The following is a 19,510-nucleotide window of genomic DNA, read 5'->3' on the forward strand; positions in this document are numbered from 1 at the left end:
CCAAATGTACTGGATTTATGTACCTTAGGTGATTTTGGAAATGAAAAATTTAAACTGATCAAACATTGCAAAGAAAGGCAATGAGTGCAAAACCACAAACTTACAGAAATTTAAAATGAGAAAGAGGGAAATGCTTTTCCTTAAAGTGAAATTAGTATGGGGATAAAAGTAAAAAATATATTTTGTTATAATTACATTTTTCTAATTGAAAATTTTTATTGTGGTAAACATATATATGATAGAATTTACCTTTTTTTTTTTTTTTTTTTTTTTTTTTTTTGAGACGGAGTCTGCTCTGTTGCCCAGGCTGGAGTGCAGTGAGTAGTGCAATCTTAGCTCACTGCAACCTCCGCCTCCTGGGTTCAAGGTATTCCCCTCCCTCAGCCTCCCGAGTAGCTGGGACTACAGGCATGTGCCACCAGGCCTGGCTAATTTTTTGTATTTTAGTAGAGATGGGGTTTCAACATGTTTGCCAGGATGGTCTCAATCTCCTGACCTTGTGTTCCACCCGCCTCAGCCTCCTAAAGTGCTGGGATTACAGGTGTGAGCCACCGCGCCCGGCCACATTTACCATTTTAAACTATTTCTAAGTGTACAGTTGAGTGACATTAAGTACATTTGTATTATTTTGCAGCCATCTCAAAAACTCAGCTTCCCGAAGTGAAATTCTGTGCTCATTAAACAATAGCTCCCCACTCCTCCCCGCAACTCATGGTACCCGTTATTCTACTTTCTGCCTCTTATAAATCTGATTATTCTAGATTCCACATACAAGTGGAGTGTAATTTGGGAAGAAAGCAAGTACCTCCTTCATTTGCTCACCCTCTCAGTTTCTCTTTTTCCAGCCTTTCTTCTATTCCTCAAATGGCATCTTGCAAGTAATTTGGCAGCTTATCTAGCCAAAGAACACAAATGTGTTTTGTTTTTTAATTTTCTTTCTTGGGTTACTATTAACGCTGTCTTCCCTTTGCCCTTTTCTGTAGTTTTGAGTATCCGAGGAGCCCAGGAGGAGGAGCCCACAGACCCCCAGCTGATGCGGCTGGACAACATGCTGTTAGCGGAAGGCGTGGCGGGGCCGGAGAAGGGCGGAGGGTCGGCGGCGGCAGCGGCAGCGGCGGCGGCTTCCGGAGGGGCAGGTTCAGACAACTCAGTGGAACATTCAGATTACAGAGCCAAACTCTCACAGATCAGACAAATCTACCATACGGAGCTGGAGAAATACGAGCAGGTAACCAGAACCACCTGGGGCTCAGCACCCAGGTCATTTAGGAAAGGGTGGAGGAAGCACAACCCCGGGGCTTGTAGAGACGAGCAGCTCACCTTTCCCGGGTGCTGGCGTCCTTGTGCCCGGCATCCCCTGCCCGGCCACAGAACCCTGGCCAAAGTTGAGTCTGCCAAGTCCTGGTCTCAACTGTTCAAAACCTAGGCGTTCAGCGGAGGTAAAGGCATTAAAAAATGTGCGACGCTGTAAGTGAGGATTTCAAGGAAACATGAATCGTGCATAGAAGGAACAGTCCGTGCCTGGACTCCAGAATGTGTGCCTGTAATGGGCAGTCCTGGCTCTCACCCGGGCGCTGTAGGTGATCAGCAGAGTCACCAGCTAACCTGCAAGAAGGTGGGAGGTTTTTCTCTGGCCCTTGTGTTTTTCCTTATGTATTAGGAGGATTATACTTTTTCCGGGTGCTCATAGTATCCTATGGAAAAGTGTTTAAAACTTGGCCCTAGAGTCCCTCACTTTACCCAGACTCAGTTCAAATGAGAGTCAAACATACTCCCTCTTTTACCTAATATATGGTATGGAATATGATACACATCGTCCTTTGTTAAAAGGTTGCTAAAGGGTTCGGAGACCCATGGAGCCAGACAAACTGGGATTCTAATCCGGGCACTCCACGGATGCTCTGTGGGACTCAGTGTTCTGCATGCTCAATTCTGAAAGCTGATGTGTGGCACACATCTGTGGATTTGGAGTCACGGATGTGAAGGACCAGAAAACTTACATAAAGAAAAGGGCAAGAAAGGCTGTTAACTACAAAGCAATACATGTAGGGTCTCCTGATTATAACAGAGCCCCTCTAATAGAGAACCTCCATCCCATCCTCCCCACACACACATACACACATCTAGATAGCAACGCTAGTTCCTCCGGTTAGTGTAAGCATGCTACTTTATCAGGAGTTCCTTAACAGCAGCTTTTCATTTAGATAATAGGTAAGTTTGTTGTTACCTCTTGTGATGCAACATTGTACTGAAGTTCTCCATTACCTTACTCTCATTGAATCATTCCCTTCCCTTCTTTTCGTCCTTCCTTCTTTCTTTTCTTTTCTTTTCTTTCTTTCTTTCTTTCTTTCTTTCTTTTCTTTCTTTCTTTCTTTCTTTCTTTCTTTCTTTTTCTTTTTCTTTCTTTCTTTCTTCCTTTCATTCTTTCTTTCTTTCTTTTTTCTTTCTTTCTTTCTCTTTCTTTCTTTTCTTCTTTCTCTCTCTCTCTCTTTCTCTCTCTCTCTCTCTCTCTCTCTCTCTTTCTTTCTTTTTTGAGATGAGGTCTCACTCTGTCACCCAGGCTGGAGTGCAGTGGCACGATCTCTGCTCACTGCAACCTCCATGTCCCAGGTTCAAGCAATTCTCCTACCTCAGCCTCCTGAGTAGCTGGGATGACAGGCAGGTGCTACCATACCCAGCTAATCTTTGTATTTTTAGTAGAGACAGGGTTTCACTATGTTGGCCAGGCTGGTCTCAAACTCCTGACCTCAGGTGATCCACCTGCTTCTGCCTTCCGAAGTGCTGGGATTACAGGCATGAGCCACCACACCCGGCCCCTTCCTTTTTAAAAGCCAAAAAAGAAGAGAGAGAAAAAGTGGAAGGTAGAAGACCCTGTGCAGTCCACTCATAACTAGATAGAAGGCAAATGCAAACTTAATAGAAAATTTAAATTTTAAAATAGAAATAGGCATTTTAAAATTTAAAGTGAATAAAGTTTCATTACTGCACTCCTATCTACCTTTGGAATGGATTTCTACAAAATCCTGTCTTTTATGAGGGCAAAAAAATTGCTGTGAAGCCAAGAATAGTGAAATTTGACCATCAGACAAGGTGTAGGGAGGGTGAAGGGGAGGAAAATGAAAGCAAGCTGTGGTGAGAAGCTGTGAGTCACCCTCCTTTGCCTTCTTGGGAAAGAACAAATGTTCCTGCCACAGTGTTGGCTCCTATAGACGTTTCCCCAGATCCCAGGCAATGCTGAGCTCAGAGAGCTGGCTGAATTCGGACAGTTTCCCCAACCATGACCATCGTTTAGAATTTGCAGTCTGCTCTAACCTAAAAGGGTAACTTTGGAAGGCAAATGGGGACAGACCTCTCGCTGACCTCTTGGGTTCTTATTACCCAATGTTCTTCCTACTTCGCCTTCACCGATAACCCTGTCCTCTGGCATAGCAAGCTGTCCTCAGATTTGTCCTCCAGGTTAACTCATGCCAAAGAACAGGACACAAGACAAGCCCAGAGTGTGACTTCCTTCACTAAATCATAACTGCAATGGATGTTAGGTTGGGAGGTGTTGAAAACTGTCTTTAGTCTGAACTCAGGTTGCCAGCAACGTAGAACTGCTTCCTTGATTTAAACCTTCTGATCATTCTTCCATCCTCATCCAAAATGACTAACAAGTATGGCAGCTGTAGTACATTTCAATAGCATGTCACCAATCACAAAACACTGTGGCTGACATAATGGTACTTGCTCCTCAAGGCAATTTTGAGATTGGGCACCCAGGACAGGTACTGCCATCCTCTCCCTTTTGATACAGGTGAGGAAATGGAGATGAAAGTGGTTAAGATGTGGTGGAGGTGACACATTTAATGAGGGAGAGAATTTGCCCTAGAATCCAGGATTTGACCCTTACCCCAAGGGCACTTATTAGAACAATGCCTGACTCCACTTTGTAAGAAGAGAATGTGGATGTCTTTCAACAATGGAGTAGCCAGGTTGTCCTCTCTGTTACTTCCTTGGACTAGATTACTGGCACCTAAGAGAGGGTTGTGATAAGAATATTCTCTTCAGAAACTTCTTGTGGGTACTTACCTATTCTAAACAATAAAGATGTTGGAAATTGAGAACTTAAAATCTCCATCAGTACAGAAACAAATTATGTTTAGTGTAGAAGTTGTGGTAGTCATCTGTATTTATTATTTTTAAAAGTGCTAAAATGTCATCTATTTGTTTATATGGGTGTCTTCTAGTTAAGAAGTGAATACTGCTTAATGTATTTTGGATGCTTAATAACTTATTAATATTAGTTGTGTTGTTAATTATAGTAAACAGCAGATTGTAGGGAAATTATGCTATTAACCTAGCTAGTGTGTCTGAGAGATATATCTTCTTCATTTTCCTGTAACAGTTCCTTATGGGGAGTTGTTAAAAATAGAAAACCTTGGTCAAGTCAAAGTGTCAGTATTTTAGGAGTACCTACCTGAAATTACCAAATTGATTACTTAATAATTAATTCTGTTGTTTTATTTTTGGCATGGTGATGGCAGATAACTACACAATAATTAGCTATTGTAGCTCACCCTCACCCTTATCCCTCCAAAAACAAAACAAAACAAAAAACTACCCGAATCAGCCATTGTTTCACCCTGAGGTCATTAAATAAAGAAATCGTCAGGAGACTTTTTTTTTTTTGAGTTGGAGTCTCGCTCTGTTGCCCAGGCTGGAGTGCAGTGGCACTATCTCGGCTCACTGCAACCTCCGCCTAGGGTTCAAGCAATTCTCTTGCCTCAGCCTCCCGAGTAGCTGGGATTATAGGTACGTGCCACCATGCCCGGCTCATTTTTTGTATTTTTAGTAGAGACGAGGTTTCACCATGTTAGCCAGGATGGTCTTGATCTCCTGATGTGATCCGCCCGCCTCAGCCTCCCAAAGTACTAGGATTACAGGCGTGAGCCACCGCGCCTGGCACTGTAAGGTATTTAAGAGGTGGCATATTATAATAGATAAAACCATGATGTCAGAAACCTGAATTTTATTCCAAGATCTACTTTAAAAAAAGAAAAAAATCTTGTGGTTTTGTAGGATTTTTTAGCTTTTGTAAATAATGCTGTTGGGGAATTGACAGGACTAAATCTCTAATGTTGAACTGAACTGGGTTAATTCAGTTCATAGCTAAGACAGCCCTAAGATCCCAGTTACTTTTGTTGATGAGATTGGCAGCCAAATCCAGTCTCATCCTTGGATCTCAATCCAATCCATCTTTTTGAAGGAGTCAAGGAAGAAGATAGGTCTTATAGTTCAGGATGTAAACTTAAACCTTATACGAGACTTTTGAAAGGCTTCGCTTTCATTGTCTGCTTCCAGAAACAATGTTGCCCTGTAACCTGGGAGGTCTATTCGAAATCCCTCTGCCCTATGGAGGCAGCCTGAGCTCCCAGGAAGTAACTTTTTTTTTTTTTTTTTTTAATGACAGCCTACAGTACAGTCTCCTCTGTTGAGAAACATTCAGCATGTGAGGGTTTTATTTAATTAACAGTTGTAACCCCAAGTATTCACATTCCTGTCACGTTGTGAGTGCCTGTCCTGTGGGAAGTAGCCCAGCTTCTTTAGGTACAAGGCTTGAGGGAAGTGAGGAGGAGGTATGGATAGCTCCTTCCTTCCCAGGTAGTGGAAAAATCTGGATCATTATGCTTTGTCCATCTAAAACGGACTTGGAACTCTGCTCTGCTCTCTGTTGTGTGTTCCTCAGCAGCTGTTTAGCAGCTGCTTTGCTCCACCTCAGCAGTGGGTGAAACGACTCCACTGTCTGTTTCTTGAAGAGCAGAAAGGGCCCCGGGATACAGTTCCCTGAATAAACATCAGATATTATGAGTATTTTTATTCACCATAATGAAGCACATTATTATTAGCCGAGCACTGTGGCTTCCCAGCTGAGAGCTGGTGCACTTGACAGTCCTCCCTCACATCCAGCCCCTCCTCTCTTTAAGCCCAGATGAGGTGGGGAGGCTGCAGCCCTGTGGGAGGTTATTTCTCTGGAAAGGCGGCTGGGATGCTTGCTATGTGCCTAGCCCTCCACTCTCCATCCTGTGGCCTCCAAATTTCAGTGAACTTGCTGCCAGGTTGTATTTCCTTCTCTTGGTTGTACAGTTCTGGGTGCTGGGGTTGGCAAGGGAATGAACTTACTATATAGATCTCATGTTTATATAGCACTTTTCCATGGAGAGTGGAGAGGAACATGCTATAAGGACCCAGTCTTCTATGGGTATGTCTTCTGTATAGGCCCGTAGAGTAGAAAGGAGGTATTTATCACCACCTTTACTTCTACCAAGAGGGAAATTGAACTCTGGAGAAGTTTACCCGGTTATTGATATATCCAAATATGCTGACTTCTAAGTTATCTATATTTTGAAGAGATAATTGTGACATGTGTTTGTAGGGCCAGGCACACATATAGTAACTCATTTAATCCTAACTATACGGTGGGTGTTGTCATGTCGGTTTCACAAATTAGAGAAATGAGGCACAAATACATTAAGTAACTTTGAAGATCCCACAGCCAAGTGAGTCCCAGAGGCAGGAGCTGTGAACCCAGGCTGTGCTCTCACTCAGCCTCTCTGCTGTGTTCCTGTGAGGGATTTGCTCAGTCTGCCCAAAGCACAGGAGTGTGGGTGCCGTTAACCTTGCTGGAGGGTCAGGAGTGATAAAAGCCACTTTTGGGTGAATTAAATGAGGCACTGAGTAGTGAAAGGATGTGCCCAAATATTCACGGAGGCGGGGGCAAAACCCAGGCCTCCCACTCACCAGTGTAGACACAGCCCAGTGGATGCACCTGCCTATGTACCTTTGGCCAACCAACCTCAAAGGATTTCTTAGGTGAATAATCAGTAAATGTGTACTATTGTTATTGTTACTGCGTTATCGACACCTATGACAACGGCAGTGCAATGTTATCAATAACGAGCGTGTTTCTGCCGTTAATAAGTTGGAGCAGGCCGGGTGCGGCGGTTCATTCCTGTAATCCCAGCACTTTGGGAGGCCGAGACGGGCGGATCACGAGGTCAGGAGATCAAGACCATCCTGGCTAACACAGTGAAACCCCGTCTCTACTAAAAAATACAAAACACTAGCCGGGCGAGGTGGCGGGTGCCTGTAGTCCCAGCTACTCGGGAGGCCGAGGCAGGAGAATGGCGTGAACCCGGGAGGCAGAGGTTGCAGTGAGCTGAGATTGCCAGGATGGTCTCGATCTCCTGACCTCGTGATCCGCCCGTCTCGGCCTCCCAAAGTGCTGGGATTACAGGCTTGAGCCACCGCGCCCGGCTGTTCTTTAACTCTCAAAGCATCATCTTGCCTTTTTTGTTGTGAATGTAATACAGTTTTACAGTATTGTTTTGAGTGAATCTGTGAATAGATGTTTTACTGAATGCTCAGCTAAGGAAACCAGATTATGGATGCTAAGTAAGTCATAGTAACTAAAAGACAGGGCAGGAGTTTTCAGAGGGTTAAGTTCAGACTTAGCCCAGAGGCCCTGGCCTAAAATAGGAAGGGCTCAGGCGCTACTTCTGACTCTTCATGTTTGCTGTGTGCCTGTGGAAATGTCCCTTCACCTCTCTGGGCCACAGTTTTTCTCCCTGTTAAATAAGGAGGTGGGGAAATACGATTTTCAACTCTACCTCTGGAGCTGATGATATGCTAGTTTATAACCTGAGAATTTTTATTTCTGCAGGGATAGTTCCTGAATCCTCTCAATCATGTTTTGATGCTGTTTCTGTAAGACCCCTGGGGACAGATTCCCTTTGTGTTACAGACATAGTGGATCTTCAGAAGGCCAGAGCAGGAGAGGAAGTTCTTATAATAAAACTTGAAACAGAAATAGATGGATGAGAAATCTCCCAGAAGAGTTATCAAAGCTTTTAATTCCATGAGTCCATTTAAACTCTTTTGGCCGTTTATGGATTCTAAAATTGAGTATTTGGAAGCACTCCTATATCAGAAATAATGAGCAAGGCAGAAAGCACATGATACATTTGACCCCAAACTCTCTTTGACTGTTAACTTTGGGACAAAGGGTGGTGTAGTGTGTTTTATACTAGAAGTCATATTCTTACATTTTGCTGTGGTAAAATCATGGAACAAAAAATTAAGATAAAATGATTAAGAATTTTTTTTATGTCTTGAAAAACTTCAACATTATTGCCAAAACTTAGAGCCACAGGGGCTGAAATGGACGTCTACCACAAACTATCTTAGTTTTCTTTATTTGCACAAGTCTCTAGAAAAGCCCACACGATCCTTGTGTCACAGACTTGATACGCGTTGAGGCTCAGACCCCCAATGACCGTGTTTATTGTCTTGCCATTCCAGGCCTGCAACGAGTTCACCACCCACGTGATGAATCTCCTGCGAGAGCAAAGCCGGACCAGGCCCATCTCCCCAAAGGAGATTGAGCGGATGGTCAGCATCATCCACCGCAAGTTCAGCTCCATCCAGATGCAGCTCAAGCAGAGCACGTGCGAGGCCGTGATGATCCTGCGTTCCCGATTTCTGGATGCGCGGTAAGTCTCCCATGGGGCTGTCCTGCCCTCTGTGGGAGTCACTGATCTGGGGCTAGAGTCCATAGCTGGCCACCTTTATAGGCTCTAGTTTCACCCCATCAACGCTGAACCAAATGGTACCCTGAGAATGGTTCTGCGAGACTAGATAGGTCATTGGTTTCACACAGTACCAGGAAAATACATGGTTGCAGGAGATGATCTTTATCACTATGTTATGCACTGTGTGTAGCAGCAAGGAGGACTTAGGTACAGTGAGACTTTTTTTCTTTTCATAGCACTAGGTACCTCTCTTATAGATGCATCTTATAACTATGGGCCTGCAGCTGTCTTGCTAGCATTCTATCACGACAGGCTCTCTTCAATAAAGTTTATTCCATTTGCTTGGAAATTGGGATCTTTTCCACCCTGTAGATGGACAGAGAGTGCATTCAATGCAACAAATATTTCTAAGTAAATTGCTGTCTCTGGGCTAATTTTAGGCGTGCAGAAATGAATAAGACATGGCACTTTGGACATAGAGGGACAAGGAGATGGTCTAACATGGGCCAACTTGGTTTGATGGTTTCCATCTGGCATTGCTGCTCATGTCCTTACTTGTGAGTTCAGAGCATTCAGTTGAAGAAACCATGGATAGAAAGGACCTTTAAAAGAAGACAAGAACTGAGAACACAGAACAAGTGTCATCTCTTGGTTCCCCTACTCTCTAGACCAATAGATTTATGTGAATCCCTTTGATTCCTTTTGCTTCTGTTATCCAGCCTGTAAAATAGTAATAGTCATATCTTTCATCTACTCTAGAAGAATATTTTGATAATTCATCTAGCAAATACATTTTGATTTTGGGTATGCTTTGTGATCTAGAATTTGTCTTAAATTCGTCATCTGTGAATTCAGATACCATTCATATTTAAATTCTTGATAATAATCCCAATCTGTTATTTTTATCGTTAGGACGTTAGATATGTCAGGGTCAGTGTACCACTTCACAATCTATAATTTTGTCTCTTTTCAATCAGATACAATGATTTATTACTCCTCTTGAATTTTTTCACCCCTGAGATCATGTTTTATTCAGCTCTCCTACCTGCATTTCTCTCTGTCTTCACAATTGTGGTCTTTACAGTCCTTGAACCTCTTTAAAACGCCCTGGCATCTTCTCCTCACTCCCCTTAGTCAATGTGTTTTGGGTTGCATGGACTAGAACACGAGAATGCCAGCTAGCAAAATGTAACTCTGGGCCAGTAGAATTCCACAGAATAAGTCAAGAAAAAGTAAAAACGAAGGTAGTTTTCCCCAACTGGGTATAGTAATGGAGTGGAAATAGGCAAAATCACCCTAAAGCAGGATCCTCTGTGTCTCTCCCTCACCCATGGCTTGCTGTCTGCCTGGCTTCTTTAATGCAGCCTGTTCTGCATAGTGCAAAGTGCAAGTGACTGGTGGCCTCTGTTTGGGTCCTTCCTCTGTGCCACTGCCACCCTGCTTGTATTGCTTACATCTCCATGGTAACTCCTCTAGTTAAAATGCTGGAGTTAGTATTTATGTTGGCAGGTATTGAGAAAAAAAAAAAAAGAACAGTTGGCTCCAGATTGAGTTCTTTTCAAGAAAGTAAGCAGAGAGACGGGAGGAGCAGAATTAAGTGTCTCACTGGATATCTTCTGTCAGTAATTCCACTGTGCCCAGTTGAAGGTCAGACTCTAACAGACACAAAGCTTGGAGAGCTTTGTACACAAGCTTCTTTCACTTCCACCGGCCTTTGCCTAGAGTGTTCCAGTTGGCACCAGACAGACAATCACTTTAAGACAGGGTCTTTTTCTTGCTTTGGTTACAACCTTTGAATCACTGCTTCTGAGCCAAGATTCAAAACGAAAACAACTAACCTATTGTCACTGTTACTATCATTTCATTTTGGGGGTATATTTATTACCAGTGAAAGAACATGACCCCAGATTCCAGCCTAAGGCTGAGCAAATGGCCTTCTCAGTTCAAAAGCAAATGTTTGCCAGACATCCTAATTGGGGAATTCATATCAGTGCCTCCAGCGTCACTAACTGTAATTGGGAGAGATAGCTAAGCAAACTTAGTAAGAAAGACACACTCACTGCGGATATTCACATGCTCCTCTAAACCATGCATCTGATGGGCAGGGCCTCACCAAAAAAGATTTCATGGAAGACAAATAAAATACAAAGAGGACTTGATTTAGTAATAAGATTAGTCTTTGTAATCTAATAGGTGTGTAGAATTGAGTGTTCCTACTTTGTTGTGGAACACTCATTGTATTAGCTTTCTATTGCTGCGTAGCAGATTACCACAAATTAAGCAGCTTAAAACAACACAAGTTTATTATTGCACGGTTTCTGTTGGTCAGGGGCCTGGGCATGGCTTAGCTGGATCCTCTGCCCTAGTCGCAGCGAATCTGTAATCAAGCTTATAAGCTGAGCCTGTGATCTCATCTGAGGCTCAGGGTCTCCTTCCAAGCTTGTTCTGGTTGTTGGCAGAATTCATTTCCTTCTCATTGTAGGACCGAGGGCCTCAGTTCCTAGAGGCTGCCCTTCTCAATAGGCAGTTCACAATTTGGCTGCCTGTTTTCTTCCTGAGGGCCAGTAGGAGAAACTTTCCATTTTAAGGCTTTAATCGAATCTTCCCTTTCATTTACTCAAAGTCAGCTGATGAGGAACCTAATCATATTTCCTATGCCATCCACTCACAGCCAAGGTGTGTACACCACGGTCTACAGTTCTGGAATTCTGTCCACCACACTCCTCACCTCCTCTCTGGGCCCAGGTTTATCCCACTCAAGTCATTTCCTGTCTCTCTTCCTTAGATTGACTTAAGTGTACCAGGAAGGTTTAACTTAAAAATTCCATTCATTCATTCATTCAACATTTCTCATATCATGCTATATACCAAGCATTGTGCCATACAACTTGGTAAGTTTATTATCAGGACTATAAATAACATTTTTTTTTTTTTTTTTAGTTAAAAGAGGGGGAGAACTTATAAACTATCTAACTGATTTTCAAGCAGTAATCTTAACTGTCTTTCTATAACATTTTGCTGGAAATAACAGTAACATAAACAGATAATTAAAAGTACATCTGTATACTTCACTGCAATAGAGGGGATTACATAAAGTATATTGCCAGGAGGATGGCAAGAAAGAGGAAAGGACATCCAAGAAGGTCTAGTCTGGTAACACTGACACTCTACTTAGATTTACTGGTTTATCTAACTGAGCTCTTACTATCTGCCTGATGTTACAGTAGCCACTGGAACATCAAAGATGGAAAAAGTGCATATAAATGTGGGCGCTACCTTCAAAGAGCTCATAATCTCATAGGACAAATACTGTTCCAACTACACATAACACCACGTGTCACACATTCAGTTCATTCATCTACCTACTCCACCTGAAGGAAAGGATCCAGAGAGAGGGCGGAAAAATACTGAGTCTCAGAGGAGCAGGATGTTTGCCAAACAGAAGGAATGACAGCAAAACAAAACAACGTAATTCTACTTCAGCAAGCAGTCCTTACTTGAGTGCTTACTATGTGTTAGACGCGAGGGTTTCAAAGATGAGTGAGATCTGTCCTCTGCCTTTGAGGAATTTGCCGTTTAGTTGGGGAGACGTATGTAAATCTGTGGCGGATGTTGTGGGAGAGAAAGAACGCAGGGTGGTGTGAAGAGCCACAGGAGCATGAAAGCCACGAGTCTTTGGGGAATGCAGAGGCATATGATGTGGCTAGATGAAATTGTTCAGAGCATGTGTAGGATTGAGGGGAAATGAGGCGCTGGGGATAGGAAAGATCCACTGAAAAACCTTAACTATACCAGTGAAGATTTTAAATTTATCCTATCAAACAGCAGAAACCCTCAGTGCTATTTAAAGAAGAAGTATGGGAAGTTATCACATAAAATTGCACTGGATTCAAATTCTGGCTACAACCCTGATGACCATTATGACCCTGTGACTCATTTTCCCAAGACTCGGTTTTCTTACCTGTAAAATGTGGATAATCGTATAAATAGGAATAAATCTTACTATAGTATCTGGCATAAAATATTCACATCATAATTCAGCTATCATAATGATTACTGTGTTATCTATTACTGTTATATGATATACTATTGTACAGTGTTGTTTATATACACATTATTATTAAATTTTACAATGATTAGTGACATCATTATCTATGGTTTAGAAAAATTACTCTAGTGCATCTCTTGAAGATGAGCTGGACTGGAGAAAAGACAATGTAAAGAACAATTGTTGAAGCCTGTGCTCCTCAGACTGGTGCCACACGGAACAAATTGAAATACTTTTCACATTTTACATAAGTATTCCAAAGAAAATATTCTTATTTTAAGATAAACATTGGTATATTATAGAGTGGGCTCAAACAAGAGGTTCCAAAGATATTTTATGTTTTTGATGGTGTCCCCAGAGCTACAATCTTTTTCCAAGAGGGCTTCTTGCGAAAGCATTGATCTGGTGTTGCTCTGGTATGTAGCTATTTGATTTTAAGTTAACTGAATACTAAATTAAAATGAATAAACATTTAAAAATTAGCTATCTAGTTACAGTAGCCACATTGCAGCTGCTCAGTAGCCGCACGTAGCCCGTGACTACTGCATTGGACAGCAGAGATATAGAACATTTCACTCATTGCACAAAGTACTCTTGGACAGCACTAGTCATACAGTCATACAATAGGCAGCGGCTCCTCTTCACTCCCTTCACAAATAGCAGCGCAGTTAGAATGAAACAAAAGAGGTTGATTTGAAAGTGTAGAACTGGCAGGACTTGCTTAGGAGGCAATCATTTGATGAAGGTAAGAAAGCAGGAAGAGTTGAGAAACTCCTAGTTTCTAGCACATGCTAGGTACTCAGATCTTTGAATGAATGAAGGAAGGAACAAATTAGCAAATATAATGAACTATGTCTGTAATAATGTCACTAAATAATAAGGCTAACAAGGAAAATAGAGCTGATTTGGGTAAAAGGTGATCTTAGTTTTGGAAACAGTTTGTCTGAAGATGCTTGGAGTCTGCAGTCATAAATGGGCCAATGGCTCTTAGCAGAGGTATTAGGGCAGGAGATAACAAATTTGGTAGTTAGCAGTGTATGTCTGTGATGTCTACACATCTCACTATCATGAGTCTTTTATAGAAAACTTCCCCCGTGGACCCTGTGCTTCAAAAATTTTCTGTCCCTAGAACACCATGTTTATCCAGTAATATTTAATTAACTTCCAAATTTCTTAAATTCAAAACCTTGATGCCCAACTCACAAAGCTACTGATTGGCTTGAAATCACAAATGTTAACTCAGCAAGGTGATAACACTTCAAGCCAAAGCAAAGAAACCAGGCGTCGCAGGTTAGCTCAACCTTATTGTAGAAAGGTGTTATTTTCACTAGGTTTCTTGAAATTCTGAAAAATCCTGATCCTAGGATTTCAAACACCCTAGATTGAGACAGCTACTAAAAGAGGTGATAAGCGAGTCCATCAGAGTAGATGAGACCACCTAGGGAAGATTGCACATCACAAGGAGAGAAGAGCTGGGAACAGCTGTCTGCACCATCCGCACACCACCAGCTCATTCCAGAGAGGTTTCCTTTGAGCTCAATTGGAAGAGTCCCAAAAAATACACAGTAATGCTAATGCAAACAACTGAATGAGGGAACGGAGGCTCTCCCAATTAGGGAGCCTTCAGGGTCCAGTTCCCCAGGCCTGAAACAACAGTCTTCTTTAGGCGAAGAAGAAAGAGAAGCCAAAGGTTATCTAAAGCCTGGCCTGCAGACTGTGTTAGTCACTTGGCTATCTTCCTCAAATTCCCATCATGCAAGAGCTTTTAACACATGCCCACTTTGCAGTTGGGCTTTTAAATCCAATCTGTATAATTTCTGATGCTGAGTGACCCAGAAACTCAGCATGATTTAGGAGAGTGACTTGGGCTTGGCATAATCTGGACAGATGTGGTTAATACCTGTGGACAGATGGTGTTCATCCGGTAAAATCAGGCACTTTATTGTGTTAATTAATCCAAGCGGGACCCTGAAAATACAATATTAGCTGAATTTCCTGTCTAGCAAGGCCATCAGTGTTTTCTGTTGGCTAAATTGGGAAATCCTATATCCTGGCATAATCAGGGATGTTCTGGAAATTTTTTCCATAAGGAAAAGCTTTTAATAAAAGCAAGAAAGGCAAAAGTGCTAAGCAAGCTAATTTAATGATGAAGGACCCACAACTTTAAGGAGGGCCAGCCAGCCCCTGCAGTGAGCCTGCAACGCCCTCAACTATCCACAGGCCTTTATTGTCAGGAAGCGATAAAGTGATTCTCACTTTAAATTAGTTCAATTAGCACTTTTGCTTTTTTAAGGCAGAAAAATGCTTTTATTCAAAAAAAGTGATTTTCTCCTTTTTGGCAACCTGTATATGAAAAAGAATTCTGTGGGCTTTTGTTTTACCATTTAGCAGCTGTTCTTGCTTAAGAAGTGCCACTTTTCTCCTTTTGAGGGAGGTCAAGCTGTTGGGGGTTAATTTCAGTCAGTTCTGTGCCCTCTTCTCCAGATGCCTTTTAAAAATGTTACGTGCATTTACATGGGGATAGAATGGAAAGAACATGATAATTTATTTTTAACTTATGGCTGCAGAATCTCTGTGTAATTGTGAGGAGCTAATTTGTATAGAAGAGAGAGACTGGGTTTTGTAGTTGGTCAGACCTGAATTAATACCTTGGCTCTGTTACATACAAGCTGAGTGACCTTTGAGCTCTGTTCTTTATCGGTAAATACAAATAATCATATCTACCTCAGTAGTTGCGAAAAATGAATAACTTGAATTGATTGCCAAGAGGGAGGGGTAAGGCCCAGTGCCTGGAACCTGGTAAGAAGAAAGACCAAGCTGTAGCTCCTGCCGTGTGTTTTGCACTGTGCTGAATGCTGTCTTTGTGTGGTCTCATCTCTTCCCTACTCTCACCCTGTGAAGTCAGTATGACCCTCTTCACTTTCACTGAAGAAGCTGGTCAAAATCACCCAGCTGATATTCAGTTGACCCAGGATTCAAAACCAAGATGGGGCTGGGTGCAGTGGCTCACACCTGTAATCCCAGCACTTTGGGAGGCCAAGGCAGGAAGATTATGAGGTCATGAGTTGGAGACCAACCTAGCCAATATGATGAAACCCCATCTCTACTAAAAATACAAAAATTAGCCAGGTGTGGTGGTGTGTGCCTGTAATCCCAGCTACACAAGAGGCTGAGGCAGGAGAATCGCTTGAACCCGGGAGGTAGAGGTTCAAGTGAGCCAAGATCACACCACTGCACTCCAGCCTGGGTGACAGAGTGAACAAACCAAGATGGCCCGAATTTTGAAACTTTATACTCCTCACTACTCTGCAAAAATATCCGTGACCACTCCTCTGTTCGTTTTGTGTGTGATGCTACACAATGAAGTATTGAGCAAATGCTTTTAGTTACGGTTTTGGCATCCAGCCCCTTTTGGTAAATATGCTCCAATTCACCTTTTGCTCAAAAATTTGTCTTCTCCCAGAAGTAGATTCTATTCTCTCCCACTTTATGTTTATTTGGTGTGAGCCTTTTTGTTATTGTTTCCTTTCTCTTTACAAAGGCGGAAGAGACGGAATTTCAACAAGCAAGCGACAGAAATCCTGAATGAATATTTCTATTCCCATCTCAGCAACCCTTACCCCAGTGAGGAAGCCAAAGAGGAGTTAGCCAAGAAGTGTGGCATCACAGTCTCCCAGGTAAGCAGCCCGTCAGAAGCCTCAGCCTGTAGCCTGGCCATGGTGGGGCCTCCAGGGCAGGCTCTTGGAGGTCTTGATTTACTGGACATTCATGCCTTGCAAGTTCCATCAGCTGTAGCCTTAAAATATCAAGGTAAGCACTTGATGTGTATGTGTATAAGTGAGTTTCTAGGTAAGTACTTGGCAAAACTTGAGAAGGACCAGCAGAAGGAAAAGAAGAATAAGTAGAGTACAGTGTAAAAACAGGGTTAGGGTTCTTTCCGACGAGCACTCCTTTGCTTCAAATGGGTAAGGTTTCTAGGGAAGTGTACTAGGGAAGTTACCTGCATTCCTCATGCTGTTGTTTCAAACTCAGTCAATTCCTTAGCCATTTTTTTGCCCAACCCAGGAACTTTAAGAGTCAGTGAATGGAACTAGTTGTTATATAGCCTTTTAAATGAAAGGAACTTAAATGTCTCCTCTTGATGTGCTGACTCTATAACTGATGGAGTGTAGGAATTTTTACATGTCACTGCGATTACATTGGAATGGTTGAATAAAATGTCACTGAATGCCCCCTTCCCCCAAAAAGCAATAACCATAACAGGTGGTGTCTGTTGACTTGGAAAGATACATGATATAAAATTGTTATAGGCCTAGAGTTTTCAACATGAATATGAAGCAGAAAAGTAGGCAATATTTATACGTATGTACGTTTTGTCTGCTCAAAAGATCCACCCAAACTTCTTATTCAGTCTGAACCTCAAATACTACCACTGGTTTCTAATTGAGACCTATAGTGATAGTTCTGAAATCTGTCGGAGAAAGTTTTTCTTAGAATTTTGTCACATGTAGGAGAATTAAATGTATAGGTATTTCCATTAAAACTGGGGAGGGGAGGGAGTGGTGAAGACTACTGTAGTGAGAAATTTCACTTACCACTTTTCAAATAAAGTAGATGCTCCTTTATATAAACTAAGCATCTGTACCTCCTTGAATTGAATCCTGACTTCTGTTGATCCCTGCAGGGTGCTGATCCCATCAACCTGTGTTTACCTATACAGAATTAGGTCCAGTCAGAATATAGAGCTCCACAAAAGGTATTGACAATGAAGGGATTGCCCGAGCCTACCCAGCAAACTAAGATGATTTTACAGCAGCAAATATCCTTGAAAACATTCTTTCAGATAAAGCAGAAAGAATTTACTCCTTTTTAACTTGGGCCTTCCTTAGGTGCTTTGGCCCAGCTGAAGGTCATTTTCAGTCTTGACAATTCTGGGAAACTGGAATGTCAGTGATGAAATTCAAATAGCCTAGTTTTTTCTAGGGCTATCACTATTCTTGTCCAAATCTAAACCCCTTGTCCACAAAAAAAGGGAATTAATGCTTTTTGATACTTGCTGCATGTTTAAGGAATGCTTCTAGGTATGGACCACAAACAAGGAGCAAATATTAAATTAGTGAATTTTATCCTGGAACCTTCTGCTTTTAAAGTAGAATTAAATTATGGCTGTCTGAATTCCAAGTGTGGAATTCAGAATTTCAACTCCCTGTTGAAAGTAAAAGGAATTCTCCTGGAGGTAATTTGTAGTATAGCTGGATACAAGTTAAAATCCTGATCTGTTCCCACAACCTTCACTTCCTTCATTATGGAAACTCAAGGTACAAATAGTGTGTCCATTAAAATGCTTATTTACATATTGTGTCACCTTTCCCTTTCCTCTGCCCATGCCAGAGTCATGCCACTCTTTCTTCCCCATCACATCTGTCTCTCCCCAAAGCAACTAAGCTACCATTGTTAAACAAGTCCAATGGGAGACAATGTAATATGATATCATAGAAAAAGCATTAAGCAAGGAGCATATTTTTGACAAGAGTCAACTGTGGGATCCTAGGGATTCTTTCTTTTTGGGTCTTAGTTGCCCCATCTACTAATCATGGTTTGTTGGATCACATGATTTATTCAGTCTTTCTCCTAGTTCCCAAAGCCAGGGAATACCTCTTGAACTGTATCATTATTGTCTTTTTCTGAGGTCACAAATTCTTTTGAAATCTACTAAAAGCTATTGAAATCCCATGACCCAAAACAAAGATATGCTGCCCATATACCCAAATCCATCTGAAATCCACCTGTTGACTGTATCTAAAGAGCCCTTTTTCTATACCAGAGCTACTCGAAGTGTGATCCACAGAAGGCAGCATCAGCATCCCCTGGGAGCCTGTTAGAAATGTAAATTCTTAAGTGTCACCTTAATTCTGAATCCGAATCTTTGAGGGTGAAATCTGTAATAGAAATTTGTTTTAACGACTTCCCCATGAACACTTAACTTTGAAAAGCAACGCTCTATATGCTTTATCTGAGTGATCTCTTCCATGCTCACAGCTACAAATAATACCTCCATTTGAATACCTGATGGAACTTCTTTCCTGCAGCACCAAACTCATATATTTCACTTCCCAATGGATTTCATCGTGGCTCTGCCCAGAGCTTCTTCAAAATTAACTTATTCAAAATGTGGATCAGACTCTTCCTATAAAACCTACTATTCTTTCTGTATTTTATGTCTCATTCTGTGTCTGTTATCTATACATCCCTAGTACCTAACGCATATTAGGCCCTTAGTCCATGACTGTTGAATAATTAGTTCATTCATGATAACACTGTATACATTGTCCAGATCATTGTCTGTTGGACAATGCAGGAAGTCCCTGAACTGACCTAGCACTTTCCTACCAGTTCCATTCTTGTCATTTAGAAGGGAATCACTCCCACAGCATGTCCCCTCTCTACCCCCTTCAGCTTATATTTTTTTTCACAGATAATTGGACCTCAGGTATTTCTTCTTCAAAAGCCCTCCCAAATTACCTTCATCTTTTTCCCTTTTCTTTCAGCTTGTGCAGTTATCTGAGAAAAAAATCTCCTTACCTTTTTTCTTCTTTTGCTATCCCATAAATCAAAAAGCAACGATAATTATGACCGATTCCTACGAATAGTGAAAGTTATATCAAGAAAAACATAAATTTCAAAGTGAAACTAGATATGCAGTGATCCTGAAATACACCCAAAAGTGTCCTTCCTCCTCCAGTTTACCTCTTTTTCTGTAGACATCAGCATTTACAATAAATAAAGCATTTTCTTATTGAATTTTTTTCTCTTTTATTTACTAATATTGTGGTGGTATGGACTGATTTTTTTTTTCAAAAAAGGCTTGACATTTCTACTATAGTATAAGTGC

General features: G+C 41.7%; 1 protein-coding gene across 6 annotated transcripts in view; it reads left to right on the top strand.

Moving 5' to 3' along the window:
- Positions 1-19,510, top strand: part of PBX1 (pre-B-cell leukemia homeobox 1) — a 302,032-nt gene that overhangs the window by 240,604 nt on the left and 41,918 nt on the right. For all 6 annotated transcript variants that reach the window (XM_011933346.1, XM_011933348.1, XM_011933350.1 and 3 more), the window contains 3 exons: positions 984-1,228; positions 8,341-8,531; positions 16,160-16,295. In XM_011933346.1, the coding sequence (XP_011788736.1) occupies positions 984-1,228; positions 8,341-8,531; positions 16,160-16,295 (572 nt within the window). The remainder of the gene's footprint in view (positions 1-983; positions 1,229-8,340; positions 8,532-16,159; positions 16,296-19,510) is intronic.

Source organism: Colobus angolensis, unplaced genomic scaffold (assembly GCF_000951035.1).
Source record: "Colobus angolensis palliatus isolate OR3802 unplaced genomic scaffold, Cang.pa_1.0 Scaffold126, whole genome shotgun sequence".
NCBI lineage: Eukaryota > Metazoa > Chordata > Mammalia > Primates > Cercopithecidae > Colobus > Colobus angolensis.